We start from the raw sequence: 20,923 nt of genomic DNA, 5'->3' as shown, positions 1-20,923 counted from the left end.
TCTGTCCACCTCTCCTGGCGTGCCACCATCGTGGTCCATGACCAGCCCATGGGGGGGCTGTGTATGGCGCCTAGTGGCACATTGCCTCCTTCTCGTCTGCAGTGCAAGCCTCCGGAAGACTCCTGTTTTTAATGCCTTTTTTCTGAGAATCCTGAGTCTTGAATTCTGTCCCGGTCTTCGGAGTTCCTTGTGCCTGCTTCTGTTCATGCCCAAAACTCTGCCAGAACCTGCTCTTGTTGTACTTTGGACATTGAAGCGTGGGCCCTTGGTCGCTGTAAGAGATGACACCTCCCACAAGGCGGAGCCCTGTGGAGACTTGCAGCGATAGGCTAGCTCAAGGCAGAGATCGACACAGAGATATAGCTTTATTGTACTGCAACATAGATGGTAACCCGAGGAATGGGTGATGATTCCAGCTAGGAGAGGAGAAGCCAAATGGCAATGTTCCGTCTGTAGGTTGCAGAGTGGAGAAGGCAGTTCCACAGTCTCACCTGGTCCCAAGAGGGAGATGGGTCCCGTAGTGGTCCGCGAAGCGGGGTAGGCCGAGAACCCAAGCTTAGATAGAGAGTTCAATAGATCCGGTAGTGGTCTGCGGTGCGGGGTAGGCTGAGTATCTATGGAGAGAGAAATGAGACAATGCAAAGTCAGAACTGGAGCGGCAGTACTCACTCTGGTGCTGGTAGTTGTAGTAGAAGAGAGCTCCTGAGGAGCGGAGGTCTCGGACAAGCAAGTCCCCCGAGGAGCGGGTACGGTAGGCATCCTCATAATAGGTAGGAAACCCCGAAGGGTAGATAGGAGCAAAGCAAGGTCCCCGAGGAGCGAGTACGGTAGGCATCCTTGTTGGTAGCAGATAACCCCAGAGGGCAAAGAAGAGCGAGGCAAGGCCCCCATGGAGCGGGTACCTAAGTCATCCTGGAGCGAGAGTACACAGAGCAGGAGCGTCTGGTAACGTGGAGAGATCAACATGGAGGATTCCTTGCTAACTCGTATTAGGAATCGTGAATGGAGTTTAAATACCAGAGCTAGTGATGTCATGGGGTGGGGATGCCCCCGAGGTTCCCGGCATGACGCACGTAAAGGACGGGGCTGCGCGCGTGTGCATGCCCTGGGTGACTCCTGGAGAAAGATGGCGAACACAATCGCCCATGCCGGACCGGGAACACTGGAGGGTTCGGTGTGGAGAAGCGGAGGCAGCCATCTTGCCAAAATGGATTGAGTCAGGCAGAAAAAAGGTGAGCAACAGAGGGCGCAACCATTTGTGCCGATGGGCGCAACAGCTCTGCTTCAGCACGGTCTGCCACCAGCCACAGGTGGCTGTGTAGGGTGCACCCCGGTGCAGGCCTCTACTGAATCTTCGTCATGTTACAGTCTCAAGTTCCACTTCTTCGCCAGGAGTCTGCTTCGTGTTCAGCGTGGTCCATGACTAGCCATGGGCGGCTGTGTAGGGTGCGCTGTGATGCAGTTCTCACCCTGTACTTTCACCTGACTCCTGAATCCTTGCCTGGAACCTCCAAGTAACCCGAGTCTTTGTCCGAGTCTTCTGAGTAACCTGAGTTTTCGTACGAGTCTTCTGAGTAACCTGAATTGCCCGAGTCTTCTGAGTAACCTGAGTCTTCATCCGAGTCTTCGAAGTTCCTGAGTTCCTATCTTGTCTTGTTCCTGCCCTCAGCCTCCATCTGGCCTCATGCACTCGTCATTCCCAAGTGGTAGGTCTGAAAGGGCTACCGAGTGGCCGGAGGGCTACTCTTGTTACCAACATTGCGTTGCTGGGTCACTCTGGATCGTGTAGGTCCAGTGGAGGGCTGATCCTGCCTTGTTCCTGCTCAATGGAACTCTGAATGCCCAAAGTCTAAGGATTCCATCAAAGGTTTCAGCTTTTGCATAAACTCATGTAAATACTGTACCATGAACAACTGGTGAGCTGCAATCTGAGGGCTAAGCATAGATCTTGGAAGATCATCTTCTTGAACACATCCAACACTTTTGGATCGTTCCCAACAAAGCAATCATAAATGTGTTTAGCATGTTTCAACACTGACTCCAGCACCACAGAGTAGTGCGGCAGCCAGACTATCCCAAAACCTGCATCCGGCATATTGAAGTCTCTAATGATCACCACTTCTCCCTTCTTTCCCATCTTTTGGATGTCTTCAACCAGATTTCTGTCATGCTCTTCCTTTTGATTTGGAGGCCTGTAAACCACTCCAATATAAATGGATGCCCCATCATTTTTTTTTAGGTCGGCCCACAGTGCTTCTTCATTGCCCCATCTTCCTTGCAGCTCAGCTATGATATTGTTTCTGACATAAAGAGCCACTCCTCCCCCTTTCCTATCCTCTCTCTCCTTCCTTAACAAGTTGTAGCCCGGTATTGCCGTATCCCAATCATGTGATTCTGTGAACCACGTCTCCGTGACAGCAACAACGTCTAAGTCTGCCTCCACAATTAGGGCTTGCAGATCTGGGATTTTATTGCATAAACTACGAGCATTTGTGCTCATAGCTTTCCAGCTTTTCTCGTTCAGGTTACTGCTTTTCCTGGACTCCTTTTGTGACTTTAGTTGAGTTTTGTTATCCACTTCACCCGTCACAATGAGCTTTTCCTTTGGTTACTGATCTGGAATTTCTGTATGCATTGGGTTTCTTCTCTCTTTTCAGATAACACTTCAATCTTTTTTTCAAGAACTTCTTCAGTATTTAATACAGAGAAGGCTTTTTGTACTTTTTGCACTTGATACAGTGTGTGTCTCCGCATCACAGGTCTAATTCTACCAGAGCCCACTGTAATCCTGTGGTTTTTTGAGTTCCTTAATGCCCTGTGTGAGGTGGGGGGGTAGACTTGTAGGCTGCACAGCTGTCAAGAACGGGTGTCTGTGGGGCACAGATCTTATCCTACCTGAGCCCAACAGATGCTAGGATTTAAAAAATGGGAAGTAGGAACAGGGAGTAGGGGAGGGGGTAATACATCAGAAGAACTCACGAACCTGCTTTTTTTTTTTAATCCTGAAAACGTAGTGCTTTGACAAGGCGGCAAATTCGAAGTTCGAGTGGGAGGGAGGCAGGTAAAGGTTTGGGCCTGTAGGCCTGCGATTTGTGTTTTATGGTTTTTTTCCAACTGAACTGCTGCTTATCTGGCTATATTCTTTTAAATACAGCCAGTTAAGTATAAAGATATCCGGCCACACAAGGCCGGATAACTTTATCCATAACCAGTGATGTTCAAAAGAATATCCGGTTATCCAGCTAAGTGCAGACAGATAAATTTAATTGGGGATATTCAATGGGTCGTTTATCTCACTGAATGTCCAGAACAAGTTATCTGGCTAATTTTAGCAGGATAACATGGCAACTAAACAGCCTACTGTATATTGGCCTCCATACCTTTTGGTTTGTGATTGGAACAGATATAAAATAATTTGGCTTAGTCTGCTTCTTCTTTTTCTTTGGATCTTTGTCTTCATTCTCCAGCTCAACTGCTCTTTTTCTCTTTTTCTTTAAATGTCCTTTGTCAGATGTAGCAGTGACTGAGAAAAAAGAAAACAGAATAATGTGATATTTACTCAATAATGCAACCCGCAGAAGACACATTTGTATTTCAAGAAATTGTAACACTTATCCTAAGCAATATTAAAATGTTACTTTTAGGTTGTCAGGGTTTTTGGGGTTGTTTTTTTTTAGCTCCTTCACAATCCTAAATGGCCATTTTGGAAAGGCTGTCATAGATAACATCACTTGCATTCACAAATGAACTATACTGTGTACAGTTATGGAGACCATGCCTTCAAAAGGATATAAACTAGATGGAGTTAGTCCAGAAGCAGTTGCCAAAATGGTCGATGATCTTCATTATATAACATATAGGGACAGACTTACCAATCTAAACAAGTATACCCTAGAGGAATGGCATAGATGGGTGGATTTGAAAGAGACATTTACATAACTCTAAGGTATCAAGGCACAAGAGGTGGACTTCTTTCAGCGAAAAGGAGGTTCTGCAACAAGGGTTCATCGGATGAGGGTGAAAGGGGGGTAGACTCAGGAGTAATGTAAGGAAATATTTCTTCAAAGAAAGTTGTACATAAATACAATTAGGGTCTGTATTTATAAAAAGTCAATTATGCAAACAAGAGATGCTTTATAGCTCAGTGCCCATATTTTAATAGAGATCCAAGTTCCAATAAATGAAAGGAGCAAGGTCCCTCAACATGGACTGTGTTTCGCCAAAATGGCTGCGTCGGGAGGGACAAGTCAAACCCATTGGAGCATTCATAAGAAATAATTCAGAAAGGAGGCATACCAGCTGAATAACAGCAATGCAATACAAGAAAGGTTGATGGATGCATGGAACAGCCTTCCAGTGGAGGCAGTAGAGACAAGGACAGTATCTGAATTCAAGAAAGCATGAGACAAGCAGAGGGGATCTCTGAGAGAGAGTGGTAGGGATTGTAGAACTGAGCAGTTAGTAGATGGGCAGACTAGATAGTCTTTATGGTCTTTTTCTGCCTTCCTGTTTCTATGAATAAAATTAGTCAATATTGCATATGAGGGATAAATGAGAATACAGATCAGCCAGCACCATTTTGAATGATAGCACCAGTGGAACATAAATGATTGGGCATTACTCCTACCCGTAACTGCCCTGGAGTAAGGGTAGTTCAGGGGGGAAGGAAGAGGACCTGGTGAGACTGGAGTGAGGCTTTTTTTTTTTTTTTAAGAATTAGGACAGGGCAAGAATTCATGCTAATGTGCATGGGGTTTCAGGACAAGGGTGGGATTTCATACCAGTGGGGTGGGATTTCATAATTGGGGCTGAAGATATTTTATTTCTTTAGAATCTTATATTCCGCAACCTCCAGACATCTGTTCGGTGCAAGTTACATCAAAACATTCATAAAATATTATAAACAATACGACATACAAACAAATCAGCTTACATCTTACAGATACATTAAATATATTAAAAAGTGAGTTGTTGGCTCATCTAAATGCTTCAAGAAACAGTATTGCCTTTAAGACTTTTCTGAAAAGTTTAAAATCCTGTTGCTGTTTAAGGATAACCGGGAGTTTATTCACTCTAGTACAGCCACTGAGGAGAATGCCAGCCCCCTGGTATGAACCAATCTAAGTTATTTGACTGAGTTGGAGCTAATAATTGGGCATCCTGTGATCGTAAAGCATGACCAGGGGTATACCACCCAAGGTGGGTTTTCAAAACACAAGAAGGAATGACTTGCAAAAGTTTGAAAACAATGGTAATTAACCTAAACCTACTTCTCTGTTTAACTGGAAGTGAATGCAGATCTTTCAGAACAGGCATTATATGTTCTCTTCTTGACAACTCTGAAACTACTCTGGCAAAGGCATTTTGTACCAATTGTAATACATGTATCAGCTTATCTGGAAGACCAGTGTACAGGGAAGCCCAATAATCTAGGTGCCATACTGGGTCAGACCAAGGGTCCATCAAGCCCAGCATCCTGTGTTCAACAATGGCCAATCCAAGTCACAAGTACCTGTCAAGTACCCAAACATTAAATAGATCTCAAACTACTATTGCTAATTAATTAATAGCAGTTTATGGCTTTTCCTCTAGGAACTTATCCAAACCTTTTTTAAACCTAGTTACACTAAATGCAGTAACTGCATACCCTATGTTAGAAGGGGAAGGGGGTTTTTCTGGGGAAGAAGGGAAACAAAGATGGAGAAGCATCTGATATTTTGTAAGATTCAACTGTGAGTGGGACTTGGGGAAACTTCATTCGAACTTACTGGCTCTTTACTACTCACAAGAAGGGCTCCAAGAGCACCGGCAGTCATGCTAGTCTGTGTGAGGACCTGTTATGCAGTTCTTCCCTCCTGTCAGTAGGGGGGGCCTCAGTGGGTCTCTTGGACTATCTGTCTAGGCCAGCAATCCATGGCCTTCTGGACACTGTACATAGTCCTCCCAGCCAATTGGTATTCTTGCTCCTGTTTAGACTCAGTTATATTGGAACCTCAGTCTGCACCATGCCAGAATTTGGCCCTAGTGTGGGTCTTTGTAGTCTTTTGTTTAGTCCTAGTCTTCCTATGGGCCTGTTTGGCCCTAGTTTGTGGACTTACATTGGTCCTAGTCTTCAGCCTATGTTCATTTGGTCCTAGACTGCTTGTTGTATCTTGTGTTCTTGTCTGGTCCTAGTTTGTTTCAAGTAACCTGAGTTTCTGTACTGCTTCACTAGGTTTCTTCCTGTTTCCAGGTTCCTACAGTGGTCCAGCCTTGCTCCTGTGGGTGCCTTCATGTTCCCAGCTTTGAGTTTGTCCTTGTCTCCATTTGTGCCTTGGCTTTCCTCTTTTTCTCCAAGCCCTTCTAGCAGCCAGAGGTAGCCATCACAGGCAGAAGACACTCATCACTTGTTCCACTTCAAGTCCTCTAGTCTCATCTTGTCTACTCACAGCTCACTCTTGCTTCTGAGAGTTACACTTACGGCAGTCTACACCATCATAGTCCACTGATGTTTTAAGGGAGAAAGTGAACTATACCTCTTGAGCAGTACTTAATTTTCTACAAATTAACATGGATCAAAAAGTTTATTGTGGGCACTACTGTTTTAATATTAAGCTGTTTTGCATACATTTGCTTGCAAAACAGCTCAGTAATATCTACCTCTTGTTGGGCTGCATTATTAATTTTAGTAAATAGATCCTTATGAAATATGTTTGCTCATTTTGATTGGTAGCTACTTTGACTTGTACATTTATTTCTTCCCTTTGAGCTTGCTCTGCTTAACTTATTGATTTCCATCAGTGATTAAACATTGCTTCTATTCGACTATAAAAAGGCAGTTAAGTATCACAACTTGTCCAGCACCACAATCTATATAGAACCTGTGATATTTGTACCATCAGTGAAGCTACTTAAAGTGGCATTCTCGTGAAAATTGCACAGTGAAGGCAATTCTTTCTAAAGCTGACATCAGAAGTCATCAATAGGAAGTTATTCATCAATGATGTCAGTTGCCAAAAGAATTAAAGAAGAAGGAGACCGGAGGTCCTTCAAAGGTGCTTTATTAGTTGCCCGACTCTAGGCCTGAGTTTCGCCTGTAAAGGCTGCTTCAGGGGCTTTTATAGATATCTCTAACGAATTTAGAGATATATTCTTCAATGCAAACAGATGTTTATTCATCCATCAATCGGAAATTCCTCGATTGTGGTCAAAAGCAGTTTAAAATTCAATGCGCGTCTGGGATCAGATAGAATTTAAATTCTATCTGATCCCAGACGCGCATTGAATTTTAAACTGCTTTTGACCACAATCGAGGAATTTCCGATTGATGGATGAATAAACATCTGTTTGCATTGAAGAATATATCTCTAAATTCGTTAGAGATATCTATAAAAGCCCCTGAAGCAGCCTTTACAGGCGAAACTCAGGCCTAGAGTCGGGCAACTAATAAAGCACCTTTGAAGGACCTCCGGTCTCCTTCTTCTTTTGTTCCTCACGGCTTTTCTTGACCGCCTTCCTCTTTGTTAGTTGCCAAAAGAATCACACCAAGCTCCAATGTACTTTTCTACCATACTGAAGGAGCTGAAAACATCCTGGCATGAACCATTATTGGAGTGTGAGTACGTCAAATCAGGCCAAATATTGGATTATGAGAGTCCAGTTCTGTGTTTGCTAAGTGCATCAGATTTTGCTCTTCGGAATATATGATCTGGATATAATAGCACCAAGATATCATAGGGATATTTCCTGTTCTAACTGAAGGTTGGAGAGTGTCCAATTTGATCTTGCTGAGCAGATATAACGTGTAAGTCATGCAATAGAATTAGAAAGACAACCTAAAGGGCTCATTTTTACCAAATCACTTTTATCACCAGATGATTCTTTTGAAGGACTTTAAAATGAGCATTCTAAAGTTAATTGTTTAATTGTTATAACGTGTCTGCTATCACTTTGTGAAAATCTGACAGGCTATCCAGTGCACCACAAGTATAGTTTGTTTTAGAAACAATTTTCCATCTAAACACTGCATTTGTACCTCAATGGCTTAAAACAGTTATGAAAGCTAAGGATACATAAATGTCCCTAAAAGCCTCCAACATATTTCTGGAACCTCTAATACTTTTGTTTCATGTATTGTGTAGTTCCCAAGGGTCTCCAGCTTTTTTAGTGCCTGAGAGACAATCTTATATACTTTAGTCTCCTGCAACTAGCAGGTCTTTACTAAAATGAATAAACAACCTCCAGGGTAGCTCTGAAAGCCCTTGCAAGGTATGCACAAAAGCCTTATTTTTAAAAAAGATATTTCACATAAGCATGAACTGGTACAAAAAGTCTACTTGTAATCATTTTGTAAACAAAGGGTTAAGAGTTCATGCATTATTTAACCTCTGATAAACTTGCACTGGTATTGCATGTGACTGAAATTGTTGAGTTTCCTGAAAAAAAACTTTTAGAAGGGTTATAAAATGTCATTACATGCCCATTATTCCCTTCTGCTGACAATTTTCAATTATTTTGCAGTTTGCTATGCATGTCTATTAAATGGATGAGAAACAAGAAAACCAGCAACTCACATAACCCCGCCCCAATTTGGTCCTGGGCACAGGGGTTCAAGGGGAGACCCATGGTCAAGGACAGGCCCAGTGACCTCCCAGACTTCCTGCACAGGGGGGAAAGAAGTCTCTAATTCAAGGCCCTTAGCATTTCTTCTCTCAGGGGCTCTGCTCATCAGCCCAGGAGAAGGCACAAAAAAAACACCACACTAACTCCCAAGCTGTTGTTCAAAATAAAAATTATTGGAGGAGTCTAGTAGTCTGTGAACGCAAGGAGGTGACTGACAAGTCCAAAAAAGTGGCAGACAATTGCTTTTATCTTCCCTGAGGTAGGAAAACCTAACCCCTCCCCCTGTGACATCAGCTCTGAGTGACCCGGGCTATTTAAAGGCTGCATCCTGCGATGCAAAGCCATTGGCACACAGCCAAAGCCGTGCACCAAAGGAAGGTGCCCCTAGGAGAAAAACTGAAGATCATTAAGAGGATAAGAAAAGTGTAGATAAAGACCTTCCAACTGAGTCCCTCTCTTTCTTGATTCCTCTGGGGAATCCTTTTCAACCTGTCCTAGTCATTTTCAAATGGGGAAGAAAAGAGGCTGTTCAGGCTCTTCTGTCCAGGCCCTAGTTCCCCCCATAACTCAGTTGACTTTGGATGATTTTGTGACCCTTAGCCTCTAAATCTAGAATTGGGGATGACTGAGCTTGATGAATACGTGCCAGACCTTAATGTGAACGGTATCTCACTAAACCTGACAGCCATCTATCACGAGAGCTTATAGGTGTGTCTGTGACAAGGGTAGTGTCACCTGGAGTGAATTCCAAAAGCAATGCGGATTCTCAGGTGTGTGAGGGAGACTCCTCTGCTACTGTGGCAAGGTTTCCAGTAATTAAATCCTTGGAACTTGCGGCATGGCAGTGCCACTGAATATACGCAGCTATTTTACAAGTTAGCCGGCTAAATATAGCCAGCTAACTTTAAACCTGCCTACAGTGCACCAGAGTTAGGTGTCATAGGGTGCTAGGCAGGACTCAGGGTACATCACCCCAGGAAGTGTATAGGGCTGCAAGGCAAGACATGGGCCGGTCTTCCGCATAGCCAGCTGTCTCCCTCGCAGGTTGAGCCCTTGAGTTCTGGGGGCCAGTAAGGCTTGGCTGTGGTGGCAATACATCATGGCAACTGGAACAAGGTAGAACAAGGCAATGCTTGATACAGGCTGGACGAGGCAAGACTTGGTACAGGCTGGAACAGGGTAGGACTGGATACTGGAGCTGGACATGGAATATGGACCGGGGCTGCATATACACAGAGACAAGACAAGGTAGTGAACACTCCCAGGGAGAGATACAAGCTGGATAGTGGACACGGCACTAAGTAAGAAATACGACTATATACAGACACTGGCGGGGACAGGATTCAGAGCAGGAACTGGGACAGGGAACTGGTGCAAGGGACTAGACTGAATAGGGCACGACAAGACCAGTCAAAGACAGGACTGGATAAGACAGACTAGGATAGGACCGAACAAAGACTAGGCAAGACAATACAGAACAAGGAACATAGAAGCCCGAAGGCAGCAAGACTGGAGGCCCATAGGTCACTAGGCTTTAAGCCCAAACACCCCTAAGTACAGAAAGGCCTGGATAGGCCACACAAGGCAGGATACAAAAGTAGAGTAGACCCAAAGGCCACAAGGCAAGGTAAGGCCTAGAACAGGCCACAGAACAAGAGCAAGGAATGACCTAGATAGGACCTAGATAGGACACAAGGTAAGGTAAAGCCTGGATAGGCCACAGAGCAAGGTTCCAGGAAGCAGGAGTCCCAGGGGGCTACAAGGCAAGGTAAAGCCTGAGTAGGCCACAGAGGAGGAGCAAAGAGACAATGTAAGGTGTAGATAGTCTGCAAAGCAAGAAACAAGGAACAAGAAAGCCCGGAGGTCACAAGACATAGAGCAAATTAACAGCAGCCAGGTCAGAGGGCCAAGAATAACTCCATAAAGAGGCAAACGTTTACTGGCAAGGTTAAGTTACATAGGGCTGGTGCTTGAGCGTGGAGCGAGCAGTGAGGAGGAGCCTAGTGTTATGATATCGAGGTGTTTGGTGGATTCTCAGGGACAACAGTGATGGTATCTCCTACGGGGAGGAGCCCCCTAGGGAACTGTAGCACCGGGCTAGACTCAGATGCACAAACACAGAGAATATATCTTTTATTATATAGCTTGTCTGGTTCACCAGAGGTGGCAGTAGAGAGTGGACTGGATAGCAACAGTCTGTGATCCTCGGCGTGGGAGACTTGTCCCACAATGGTGGTGTAAGGTCCTGATGCAGATGTCCAGTAAGGCACTGTAGGAGAGACAGACTGGCAGATGTTATAACACACTCCCTGGTAGCTGAGTAGATAGAGTTCCCAGTGAGCAGTAGAGAGAGGATAGATATCAACAGTCAGTGATCCTTGGCAAGGGAGACCCGTTCCACAATGGTGGTGTAGGGCCCGATGCAAATGGACAGCAAGGAGCTGTAGATGGACAGACTGGTAGAAGTTGTACCCACTCTCTGTAGCTGATAGTGTTCCAGCAGGTTGAAGAATTGGTAGCAAGCACCAGGATAGACACACAGGCCCTCAAGGAGCGAGTAACTGTAATTAGGATAGGCACCAGGAAATAAGCAAAGGGCCCCCGAGGAGTGGGTACCCAGGTTAGTAGAACCCCGGAGGGTGAAGGTAGCTTCCAGCAGAGTAGAAGCGGCAGAGCAGCTTCAGACCAGAGCAAATTCAATCTGTTGCTAACCCGGTGAGAGTCAGCAAATGGGTAACCTTTTGAAAAAGGAAGCAGTGATGTCACTCGAGGGGGGCGCCCCCAAGGTTCGCGCCAACACTGCTACAAGATGCGAGGCATGCGTGCATGCATGCCCTAGGAGGCCTCAGGTCAACAAGGCGGGACGCCACGCCAGAGCCGCTCTGGGGAAGCCAGAGGGTGCGGCAAGGAGATGCTACGGACGCCATTCTCCCGAGGCTGGTGGAGAAGGCTGAAATAGAGGTGAGGCATGTCAGGCGAAGCCGTCTGAGACCGACGGACGCAACACCTAGCAAGACTGGAAGTTAAGCTCGTTGAGGTCTCCTGTTGGAGACAGGCTGCACCACAGACAGAAACAGGTAGTCAGTGAGGAAGCGGTGCAGATAGCTCGGAACAGAGCTCACTAAAGGCTTTTGCTGATGAGGAGGTATCATAGCAGGCAGCATCAGAGCATGAGGATGCACGGCAAACGTCCAGAATGCCTACCACCCACCCAAGGAATACCCCTAATCTATCCAGTTAAATTCTAGCCAGATTAAAAGTTATCTGGCTAGAATTTAGCCACTTAAGTCGCTGAATATTGCAGCTAAGCCATTTAGAGGGATAACTTTTAATTTGTCCCGCTAAATGGCTTTTCAATATCTACCCCATGATTTTACGACCCTGATCAGCTTAATCTTTTCTTCAGCTACACCTAATAATGAGAGTAATGTATGGGAACATATCGGCTAAATAATACAATGTGGAAGATTCATTATTTTATGATTATTTGCCTATAAAGATAGATTGTACTAGGCTAACATATAAATAGATAGATTGTACTAGGCTAAGATATACTAGCCTATAAAGATAGATTGTACTAGGCTAAGATAGATTGTACTAGGCAAACTCGCTTCCTCCTCACTTAAACACATCAAACATGCAGCCAAGATAGGCTAGGCCAAGATTGTACTAGGCTAAGATAGATTGTACTAGGCAAACTCGCTTCCTCCTCACTTAAACACATCAAACATGCGGCCACTAGAGAACGCTCATTCACTATAGCCAGAACTAACATTTGGAACAAAATGCCCACAGATCTGCGTCTAGAACCCTGCCACAAGAAATTTAAGCAGAACCTCAAAACCTGGCTGTTCGAACAAGCCTACACTCATTGACCATTTCTGCTCCTGAAATTCCGATTAATCGTTCCTGGTTCTACGATCCTCTACCACTCACCTATTTTGATGTTCCTCGCTGCTAAAATTGACAATATCTGTCTCTGATCGCCCGTTTAATACTTGACTCGCTATTAACTTTGGAATGTGTTTATCATTGGTTTATTGTATTTGTTCTTAATCTTGTTATTAATTGATATATATTATGTCCACCTTAGTTCATATTGACTGTAAAGCTTGTTGCTGATTTATTGTTTATTGTAAACCGAGGTGATGTTTTTAACGTGCCACGGTATATAAAAAATCACTAAATAAATAAATAAATAGATAAATAACCCATCTTCTGGTCTAATTAGCAGTTGCAAGGTGTTGCGTTGGAGGTGGAACCTTGGGCCGAGGTGGGGTTGACCCAATCCGTAGGCGAGGGCCTACGGGTCCCCACCGTCGGCAGGTGGAGTGGGCTGATAGACAGAGACCGCTGGAGCTTCACCTATACCAGCTCTCATTCCCCGTGGGTTGAGCCTTTGGGTGCCGGGGCCGGCAGGACTTAGGTGGGCCTCGAAGTTGAATAGCAGAAGAGGTTGGTTCAGCCCAGAAACAGCAGGCGATAGATGGCGTAGTCCTACTCTGGACTGGGTAAGGTACTGGAACTCGGGCGCCAATGGAACAGAGGCTGACTGAGGGCACTCGAGCAAAGGTAGGCCGAAGCCTAATAAGTCCACGTCCGGGAAGTAGGCTAGGAGAGGCGTCAATGACAGGCTTGGATCAGGGCCGGCAGCAATGCGGAGGTCGTGGAAAGTAATGCTGAGATCTGATCACAGAGAAGTCAGTAGCATTTGTCAATCGAAGCAATGGTCTGATCACGGAGAAGTCAATAGAGTTAGTCAATCAAAGCAATGGTCAAGGTCTGTAGATAAGCTGTAGCGTAGTCAGGCATAGCGGAGGTCTGGGTCTGGAGATAGGCAGTAGCGTGGTCAGGTGTAGTGGAGGTCTGGGTCTGGAGATAGGCAGTAGCGTGGTCAGGCGTAGCGGAGGTCTGGGTCTGGAGATAGGCTGAAGCATAGTTGGGCAAAGTGAAGTCGAAATCCATGCAGTCAATCCAAAACATAGACAGGACAGGAACCAGGAATGAGGGTTGGAAGAGAAGAGTAGAGACAAATCTCTAGCAGCAATGAGTACTCGAGTAGCGAGGTGACCTGTTGCAAAGGCAATGCTAGGAGCGAGACCTGAGCTTAAATACACTGAACAGTCTGACATCATCATCTGGGGCTGCGGCCAGGTTCCCACTGCGGGCCCTTCAAAAGGATCAGTGATGAGCGAGCGCCCACAGAGGAACGCAGTGTGGGTAGTGGCGTCTCTCTGCAGACTGCGTGGAGAGGCCCGACGAGCAATGGCATCTTGACCTGAAATGCTGGGGACTGTTGCGGAGCCAGAGGCACCGGGGTCGGCCCGAGGTCGGAGTCGGCGGCCCACCACCGCCAGCAAGGAGGAACCAGAAGCTGGAGACTGTGTAAGAAGGTGAGGGGACCGCACTGCGGGTCTGCCGCGGATGGCATGTGTAACACAAAATTTATTTAATATTATTGCTTTTAATATATTACAATTTTTTTTCGATTTCTTTAAAACTGTGCTGCTACATTCAGAAGTTTTCTTTCTATATTTATGGAAATTTGAAAATTAAAAAAAACAAAATTAAAATACTGATACTGAAGGCAGGAAAAGATAGCGCTAATGGTTAGAGCACCAGATAGTAACACAAAGTCCGAGAAAGCTCAAAAAAATAAATCAGTCACTTTCAGCAGCAATACACTGCTCTCCCAAAACAGGTCAGCTTTCAGGATAGGAACTGTTCTCTCATGGGTCTTCTGAAGGCAGCTCTCTTCTGCTGTCTCTCAGCAGCTTCTCCCACTCTGGAGAGCTTATAGCCAATTCCTCTTTCAAACAGAAATGACAGGATTCCTTCCTCAAATAGGCAGTTTCCTTTTCCCCAAACTCGACCCAGGACAAAATCCTCTCTCAGTAAGCTCCAAACCTTCTCCCAGTCAGATGACAAATTTCAAACACTTCTGCTTCCTGACAACTTCTTCTTGTCTTCCGTCATCCCAGGATTCTCTCTACTGTACCTCAGGACCCTTATCCTTCCTGGAAGTACTGGGAGCCCCTGCCTTGTGCTACAGTCTCATTCACTGGCCAAGAACACCTTTTTTGCAGACACTTATTGTGAGAGGGTCCCACTTCTGGTATATTCCCTGTGAAAGGAAAAACCCCAATATTACCGTTGCATTGGGAGGTGGCGCCCTCAAGCTATGGTTTACAGAGTGGCTTCTCATGACTCTGATTGCAACTCCTACTGCATCACATGGGTGCAGGAGTTTTATCGAACACATGGCAACTCCCATTGGGGAGGATCACACCTCCTTACTTACACTAGCAGGGTCAGAGTCTGTTGAGTTCAATGACTCTAAACTACACGCCTCCTACACTATTAAGAGGCAAATTTGGGGGGTCCCCTTACATACAATATATCCAGAAGATATAGAATGAGCATCTTGGGGTAATTTTCAAACAGCCCTCCTAAGTACCTTTTCAAAACTTTTGCACCAAATGTATCCACACACAATTATTCCTGCCATTATGTGTGCAGAAAATTTTCTGGAAAGTTTACATTCATGTTTTTGAAAATACAAACGTATGCGTGTAAGTCCAAACCCTTCGTAACTCTGCCCCTGGGAAGGCCTATGTTCAGTCCGAGTAAACTGATGCACACACAGGACAAAGGTGCACAAGTTTACCTGCACCCTGACGGGCAGTTTAAAACAGGTCATTTCTGCAGGAACAAACAATTTTACCCATGGAAACAACTTTTAAAACCCCACTTACTTATAACTATGAGTTTTATCATTTACTTCTTACTCTTCCCTGCCAAAGAGTCTTGCCATTCTGCAGTGCCATCAACTCTGGTTCGCCATCTCAAGCACAGCACAAATCCTAGTGTGGAACGCCTTGGGTAAGGGAGACTTAAGGTGCCTTCATGCACAATGGTGTGTTTTTGCTTTTCCTGATTTTGCTGTACTCCCATTGAATTACCAAACAGCACAATGTGTTTCTTTTCAATTAAATTGGTACTTCTGAATTTTAATCCCAAACCAAACTCTGGATTGCAGAAAGATATGCAAATCCAGCTCATGAATATGAAGATAATTGTTAATTATCCTGAAAACCAGACCCCCCCCCAGAACAGAGTTTGAGAAACCATGATGTGATATATTCGAAATGTATGGAAAGTTCACAGTTCTTATCTGGTTTAAGAGAGGGGTTGAGCTAGAGCACTCTTTGGGGCTGATGCAATACAGTGCACTCAGCCGAGCGCACCGTATAACCACCAGTTGGACGCGGGTTGAAAAGGCGCTAATGAATCCCTAATGCAATAAGGGGATTAGCGCCTATTCAACGCGCGTCCAACGTGGAGTGAGTCTAATAGCGCTAATCACATGTAAATGCATGTGATTGAGGCTATTAGCCTTCACTCCAGATGAAAAAAAAAAATGTGCAACTAAGACGCACATCTAGCGCTCAGCAATTAACGCCTACCTGGACAGCTGAGCTCTCCTTAAACCAGTACAGATAAGCAGAAAAAACTGCTTTGCTATACTGCCTCCTACTTAATATCCTTGTGATATTAAGTAGGAGGAAAAACAAAATTAAATAAAGTTAAAAAAAAAAAAACACTGGCTGCCGGGTGAATGACAAGCGTCTATTTCCTGAACCCCCCGTCTGTGCGGCGTTTAGGAAAATCGACACCAATAAACTCAGCATCGGTTTTCCTAACTGGTGGACTGCCGATGCCAATCGGGTTCACGTTAGCATGGAAGTGCTAGGGGCACGCAAGCAACCCTAGCGCCTCCTTACTAACATGACTCCTTAATTTAAATATTGCACAGTGCCCCCCTTGGGAGCGCCTGGGGCGCGTTAAGAAAGCGGGCGCTAACTGTTCAGCGCCGACTTTCTACGCAAATTTATTGCATCAGCCCCTTTAATTGGCAGCTCAATTAGTGTGGCTTTTCAAATAATTTTGAGCTAAAGTTGACTAGCACTTGTTAAATCATGCAGCAAATTACACATAGGAAAGATAATGTCTAAACATCCCGCATAATTTATGCAGCAAATATGCATACATGTTACACCAGTTTTCAAAGCGGACTTACGCATATGAGTCCACTTTAAAAGTTCTCCCACTAAAACGTCCCCACACAAGTTGCACTTGCCATTTGGTGTACACAAAAACTTCCCGGCAATTTGAATTTTATAAAACATGTGCGTAAATTCAAATCCCTCCCCAATTCCATCCCCAGCAACGCTGCCACTGAGTCTGGGCAAACGTGACATACCACGTAAGTTTGCCCTCATATCTGGAGGGCAATTTTGTAAAAGGCCACTTCAGCAAGTAAAACACCGTTCTAGGCGCAGAAGTCGCTTGAAAATTACCCCAGCATGAGCTTGTTTGCTTGTTCCACACACGTTCTAAATGAAGCTTTGCACAAAAGTACTTACTGCCAAGCGCTTCTCCAATATCTGCATTTACAAACGGCAACTCTGCCAGCGAGCTGTTCAGGGAATCGGATGAGGCAGATTTCTTTCTTCTTCTTTTCTCATCTCGTTTCATTTTCTTTTTGGTATCATCTTGCTGTTGAGTTATTGGTTCATCTGAAACATTTTTAAAGAAATACAATCACTCTCAAGGCCCATCGCATTATTAGGCAATCTCACCTGCAGTGATTTTATGTTCTTCAAATTCAGCACAGTAGCAGCTGCCCAGGTAGGTTTCAGTTACTCCTTCTCCCTACATAGCTAGATACTTTTTAGAACAGAAACAGAAAAGATATCACCTGCAGTTAACGACATTTTATTTTAAAGCTTGTCTCTATTTTATCTTCAGTACTTCTCTTCAACATAATAGACTTTCATTTACTATGTGCATCTAGCATTCTCCTCCTCTCTAATTTCTCTAAGGGCAAATCACTTTGGGCCTGATGCAAAAAAAACTATTTTCTCCACAGATATAAACAGGCCCTTTATCTTCTTGAGATTCATATTTTGAGGCATTTAGCCAGATAACTCAGAAGTTATCTGGCTAAATGAATATTTGGACACTTATCTGGCTAAATGAATATTTGGACACTTACCTGGCTAAACTGGGGTAATTTTCAAACAGCCCTTCTAAGGCCCCATTGAAAGTTATTGCACCAAACGTCCCCATGCACAATTACACCTGCTATTATGTGTGCAGAAAGTTTTCAGGAAAGTTTGCATTCATGTTTTGGAAAATGCAAGCATATGAATGAAAGTCCAAACCCTTCCCCAGCTATGCCCCTGGGAAGGCCTCTGCTCAGTCCGGGTAAACTTATGCACACATAGGACAGAGATGCATAATTTTACTTGCACTCTGACAGGCAGTTTAATAACAGGTCATTTCTGCAGGTGCAAGTACTTTTACCTATGGAAGCAGCTTTTAAAATTACCCTGTATACTTATAACTGTGAGTTTTATCATTTATTTCTTACTCCTCCCTCCAAAGAGTCCTGCAGTACCATCAACCCCGGTTCGCCATCTCAAGCACAGCACAAATCCTAGTGTGGAACGCCTTGGGGAAGGGAGACTTAAGGTGCCTTCATGCACAGTGGTGTGTTTTTGCTTTTCCTGATTTTGCCATACTCCTGCTGAATTACCAAACAGCACAATGTGTTTCTTTTGAATCTTAATCCCAAACTAAACACTGGATTGCAGAGAGGTATGCAAATCCAGCTCACAAATATGAATTGTCAATTATTCTGAAAATCAGAATAGTGTTTCAGAACCCCTGATCTGATTTATTGTAAAATATAAGGAATGTTCGTAGATCTGATCTAGATTACAAGATAGGTTAGGCCAGATCACTCTAACTGGAAGCTGAACATGTGTGGCTTTTCAAATAATTTTGAGCTGAAGTTGACTAGCACTTGTTAAATCATACAGCAAATTACACATAGGGAAGATAATTTCTAAACAACTGGCATAATTTATGAGACAAATGCGCCTACATGTAACACCAGCTTTCAAAGCTGAGTCCGCTTTAAAAATTCTCATGCTAAAACTACTCTACACAAGTTACACTGGCAATTTGGTGCAAATTTAAAAAATTCCTAGAAACTTTACACGCATACATTTGAATTTTATAAAGTCCAAATCCCTCCCCATTCCAACCCCAAGAATGCCGCCACTCAGTCTGAGCAAACGTGACAATCGCACGTAAATTTGCCCTCATATCGCGCAGAAGCTGCTTGAAAATGACCCTAGCATGAGCTTACTTGTTTGTTCCACACAAGTTCTAAATGAGGCTTTGGACAAAAATACTTACTGCCAAATGCATCTCCAATATCTGCATTTACAAACGGCAACTCTGCCAGTGAGCTGTTCAGGGAATCGGATGAGGCAGATTTCTTTCTTCTTCGTTTCACGCCTCCTTTCATTTTCTTTTTGGTATCATCTTGCTGTTGAGTTATTGGTTCATCTGAAACATTTTTAAAGAAATACAATCACTCTCAATGCCCATCACATTAGGCAATCTCACCTGCAGTGATTTTATGTTCTTCAAATTCAGCACAGTAGCAGTTTCTCTGGTAAGTTTCAGCGACTCTCTCCCCCTAAATAACTAAATACTTTTTTAGAAAGGAAACAGAAAAATATCACCTGCAATTAAAGCTTGTCTCTGTCATATCTTCAATATTTCTCTTCAACATTATAGACCTTCATTTACTGTGTGCATCTAGCATTCTCCTCATCTCTTAAAGTCTCTAAGGACAAGTCACTTTGGGGCCAGATTCATAAAAATCTATCTTCCCAGACATACAAACAGGCCCTTTATCTTCCCATGTCCATCTATAAATGAATTATATAAATTATATATAATTATATATAATTATATAATTTTATATATATATATATATATATATATATATATATATATATATATATATAATTATATATAAATATATAAATTATATATAATTATATATAAATGAGTCCCACAGGGGTCCTCCCTGCCTCCTACTTTATTTAACATTTACCTTATACCGTTATGCCAACTTCTCACCGACCTCAACCTCAAACACTTCCTTTATGCGGACGATATCCAGGTCCTGATACCCATTAAGGATTCCTTCGCAAAAACTCTAGCTTACTGGGATAAATGCCTTCAAAAAATTAAACTCCTCCTCACCAGCCTAAACCTGGTATTAAATTCCGGCAAAACTGAACTCCTGCTCATCGCCTCAGAAAACAGCACCATCACCTCTGCACAACAAGCCACGCCAACAATCACACAAGTGAGAGACCTAGGAGTCTTAATTGATAATCGCCTGAATTTCAAAGCCACTATTAACAAAACCACCAAAGACTGTTTCTACCAACTACAAGTGCTGAAAAGAATTAGACCACTTTTCCATGCCCAAGATTTCAGAACCATCCTACAAGCAATCATTTTTTCAAAATTAGACTATTGTAACACCATCCTACTTGGCCTGCCCGCGTCATACACCAAACCACTTCAGATGGTGCAAAATGCAGCTGCACGAATTCTGACAAATACCAGGAGAAGGGACCACATAACCCCCATTCTAAAGAGCCTCCATTGGCTACCTATACACTTTAGAATAATATACAAGGCCATGCTTACCACATACAAAAACATCAACCAACTGGCCCCCATTGACCTACAGATCCCTCTCCGACTACATAATTCGTCAAGACCGACAAGAGATGCATACAGGGGATCGCTACAGGTACCACCGTCCAAATCCACCAGACACTGCACACTAAGAGACCGGGCTTTCTCTACAGCCATTCCACCGTTATGGAACTCCATCCCGTCAAATCTAAGAACAGAACCATGCATCTCAACTTTCAAAAAAAGACTAAAGACCTGGATATTCACACAAGCTTTCCCGGACGCCAATTGATAGAACACCACCAAGCCACCCCTAATCTCCAACTATACCATGGTTAACTAATCTCCAACATGGTTAACTATTCTCCAACTCGGTTAACTAATCTCCAAATACACCATGGTCATCCTTATCTTCTATCGTTTACCTGTGTGAATTTTAATAACCTTTCCTTTCTCTTCCTTCTCAGCCAAGTTCTTATCACCCTGTTATATGTAACTGCCTTTTCAACACCATTGTTATAGTTATGTTTACTATGCACCCCTGTTTTATGTGAACCAGCACGATGTGACTGCTGTCTCGAATGCCGGTATATAAAAATCTGAAATAAATAAATAAATAAATAAATTATACTGAGCCTCCCTCCCTCTGTAAATCATGCATTCCAGATACCACTGATCAGTCACTCCAGCTCTAGTCCTGTACACAAGAATCCTGTTTTAAGATCTTGAAGAGGCCACTAGGCTG

The 20,923-nt window shown here is 43.8% G+C and overlaps 1 protein-coding gene across 5 annotated transcripts in view; it reads right to left on the bottom strand.

Annotated features, from left to right (window-relative positions):
- Positions 1-20,923, bottom strand: part of AKAP7 (A-kinase anchoring protein 7) — a 536,627-nt gene that overhangs the window by 477,835 nt on the left and 37,869 nt on the right. For all 5 annotated transcript variants that reach the window (XM_029594580.1, XM_029594582.1, XM_029594577.1 and 2 more), the window contains 3 exons: positions 18,871-19,023; positions 17,028-17,180; positions 3,381-3,523 (listed from right to left, as the gene is read on the bottom strand). In XM_029594580.1, coding sequence (XP_029450440.1) covers positions 3,381-3,523; positions 17,028-17,180; positions 18,871-19,023 — 449 coding nt within the window. The remainder of the gene's footprint in view (positions 1-3,380; positions 3,524-17,027; positions 17,181-18,870; positions 19,024-20,923) is intronic.

Source organism: Rhinatrema bivittatum, chromosome 3 (genome assembly GCF_901001135.1).
Source record: "Rhinatrema bivittatum chromosome 3, aRhiBiv1.1, whole genome shotgun sequence".
Lineage (NCBI taxonomy): Eukaryota > Metazoa > Chordata > Amphibia > Gymnophiona > Rhinatrematidae > Rhinatrema > Rhinatrema bivittatum.
The sequence above is the reverse complement of the archived record's forward strand: the minus strand, read 5'-3'. Positions and strand labels throughout refer to the sequence as shown.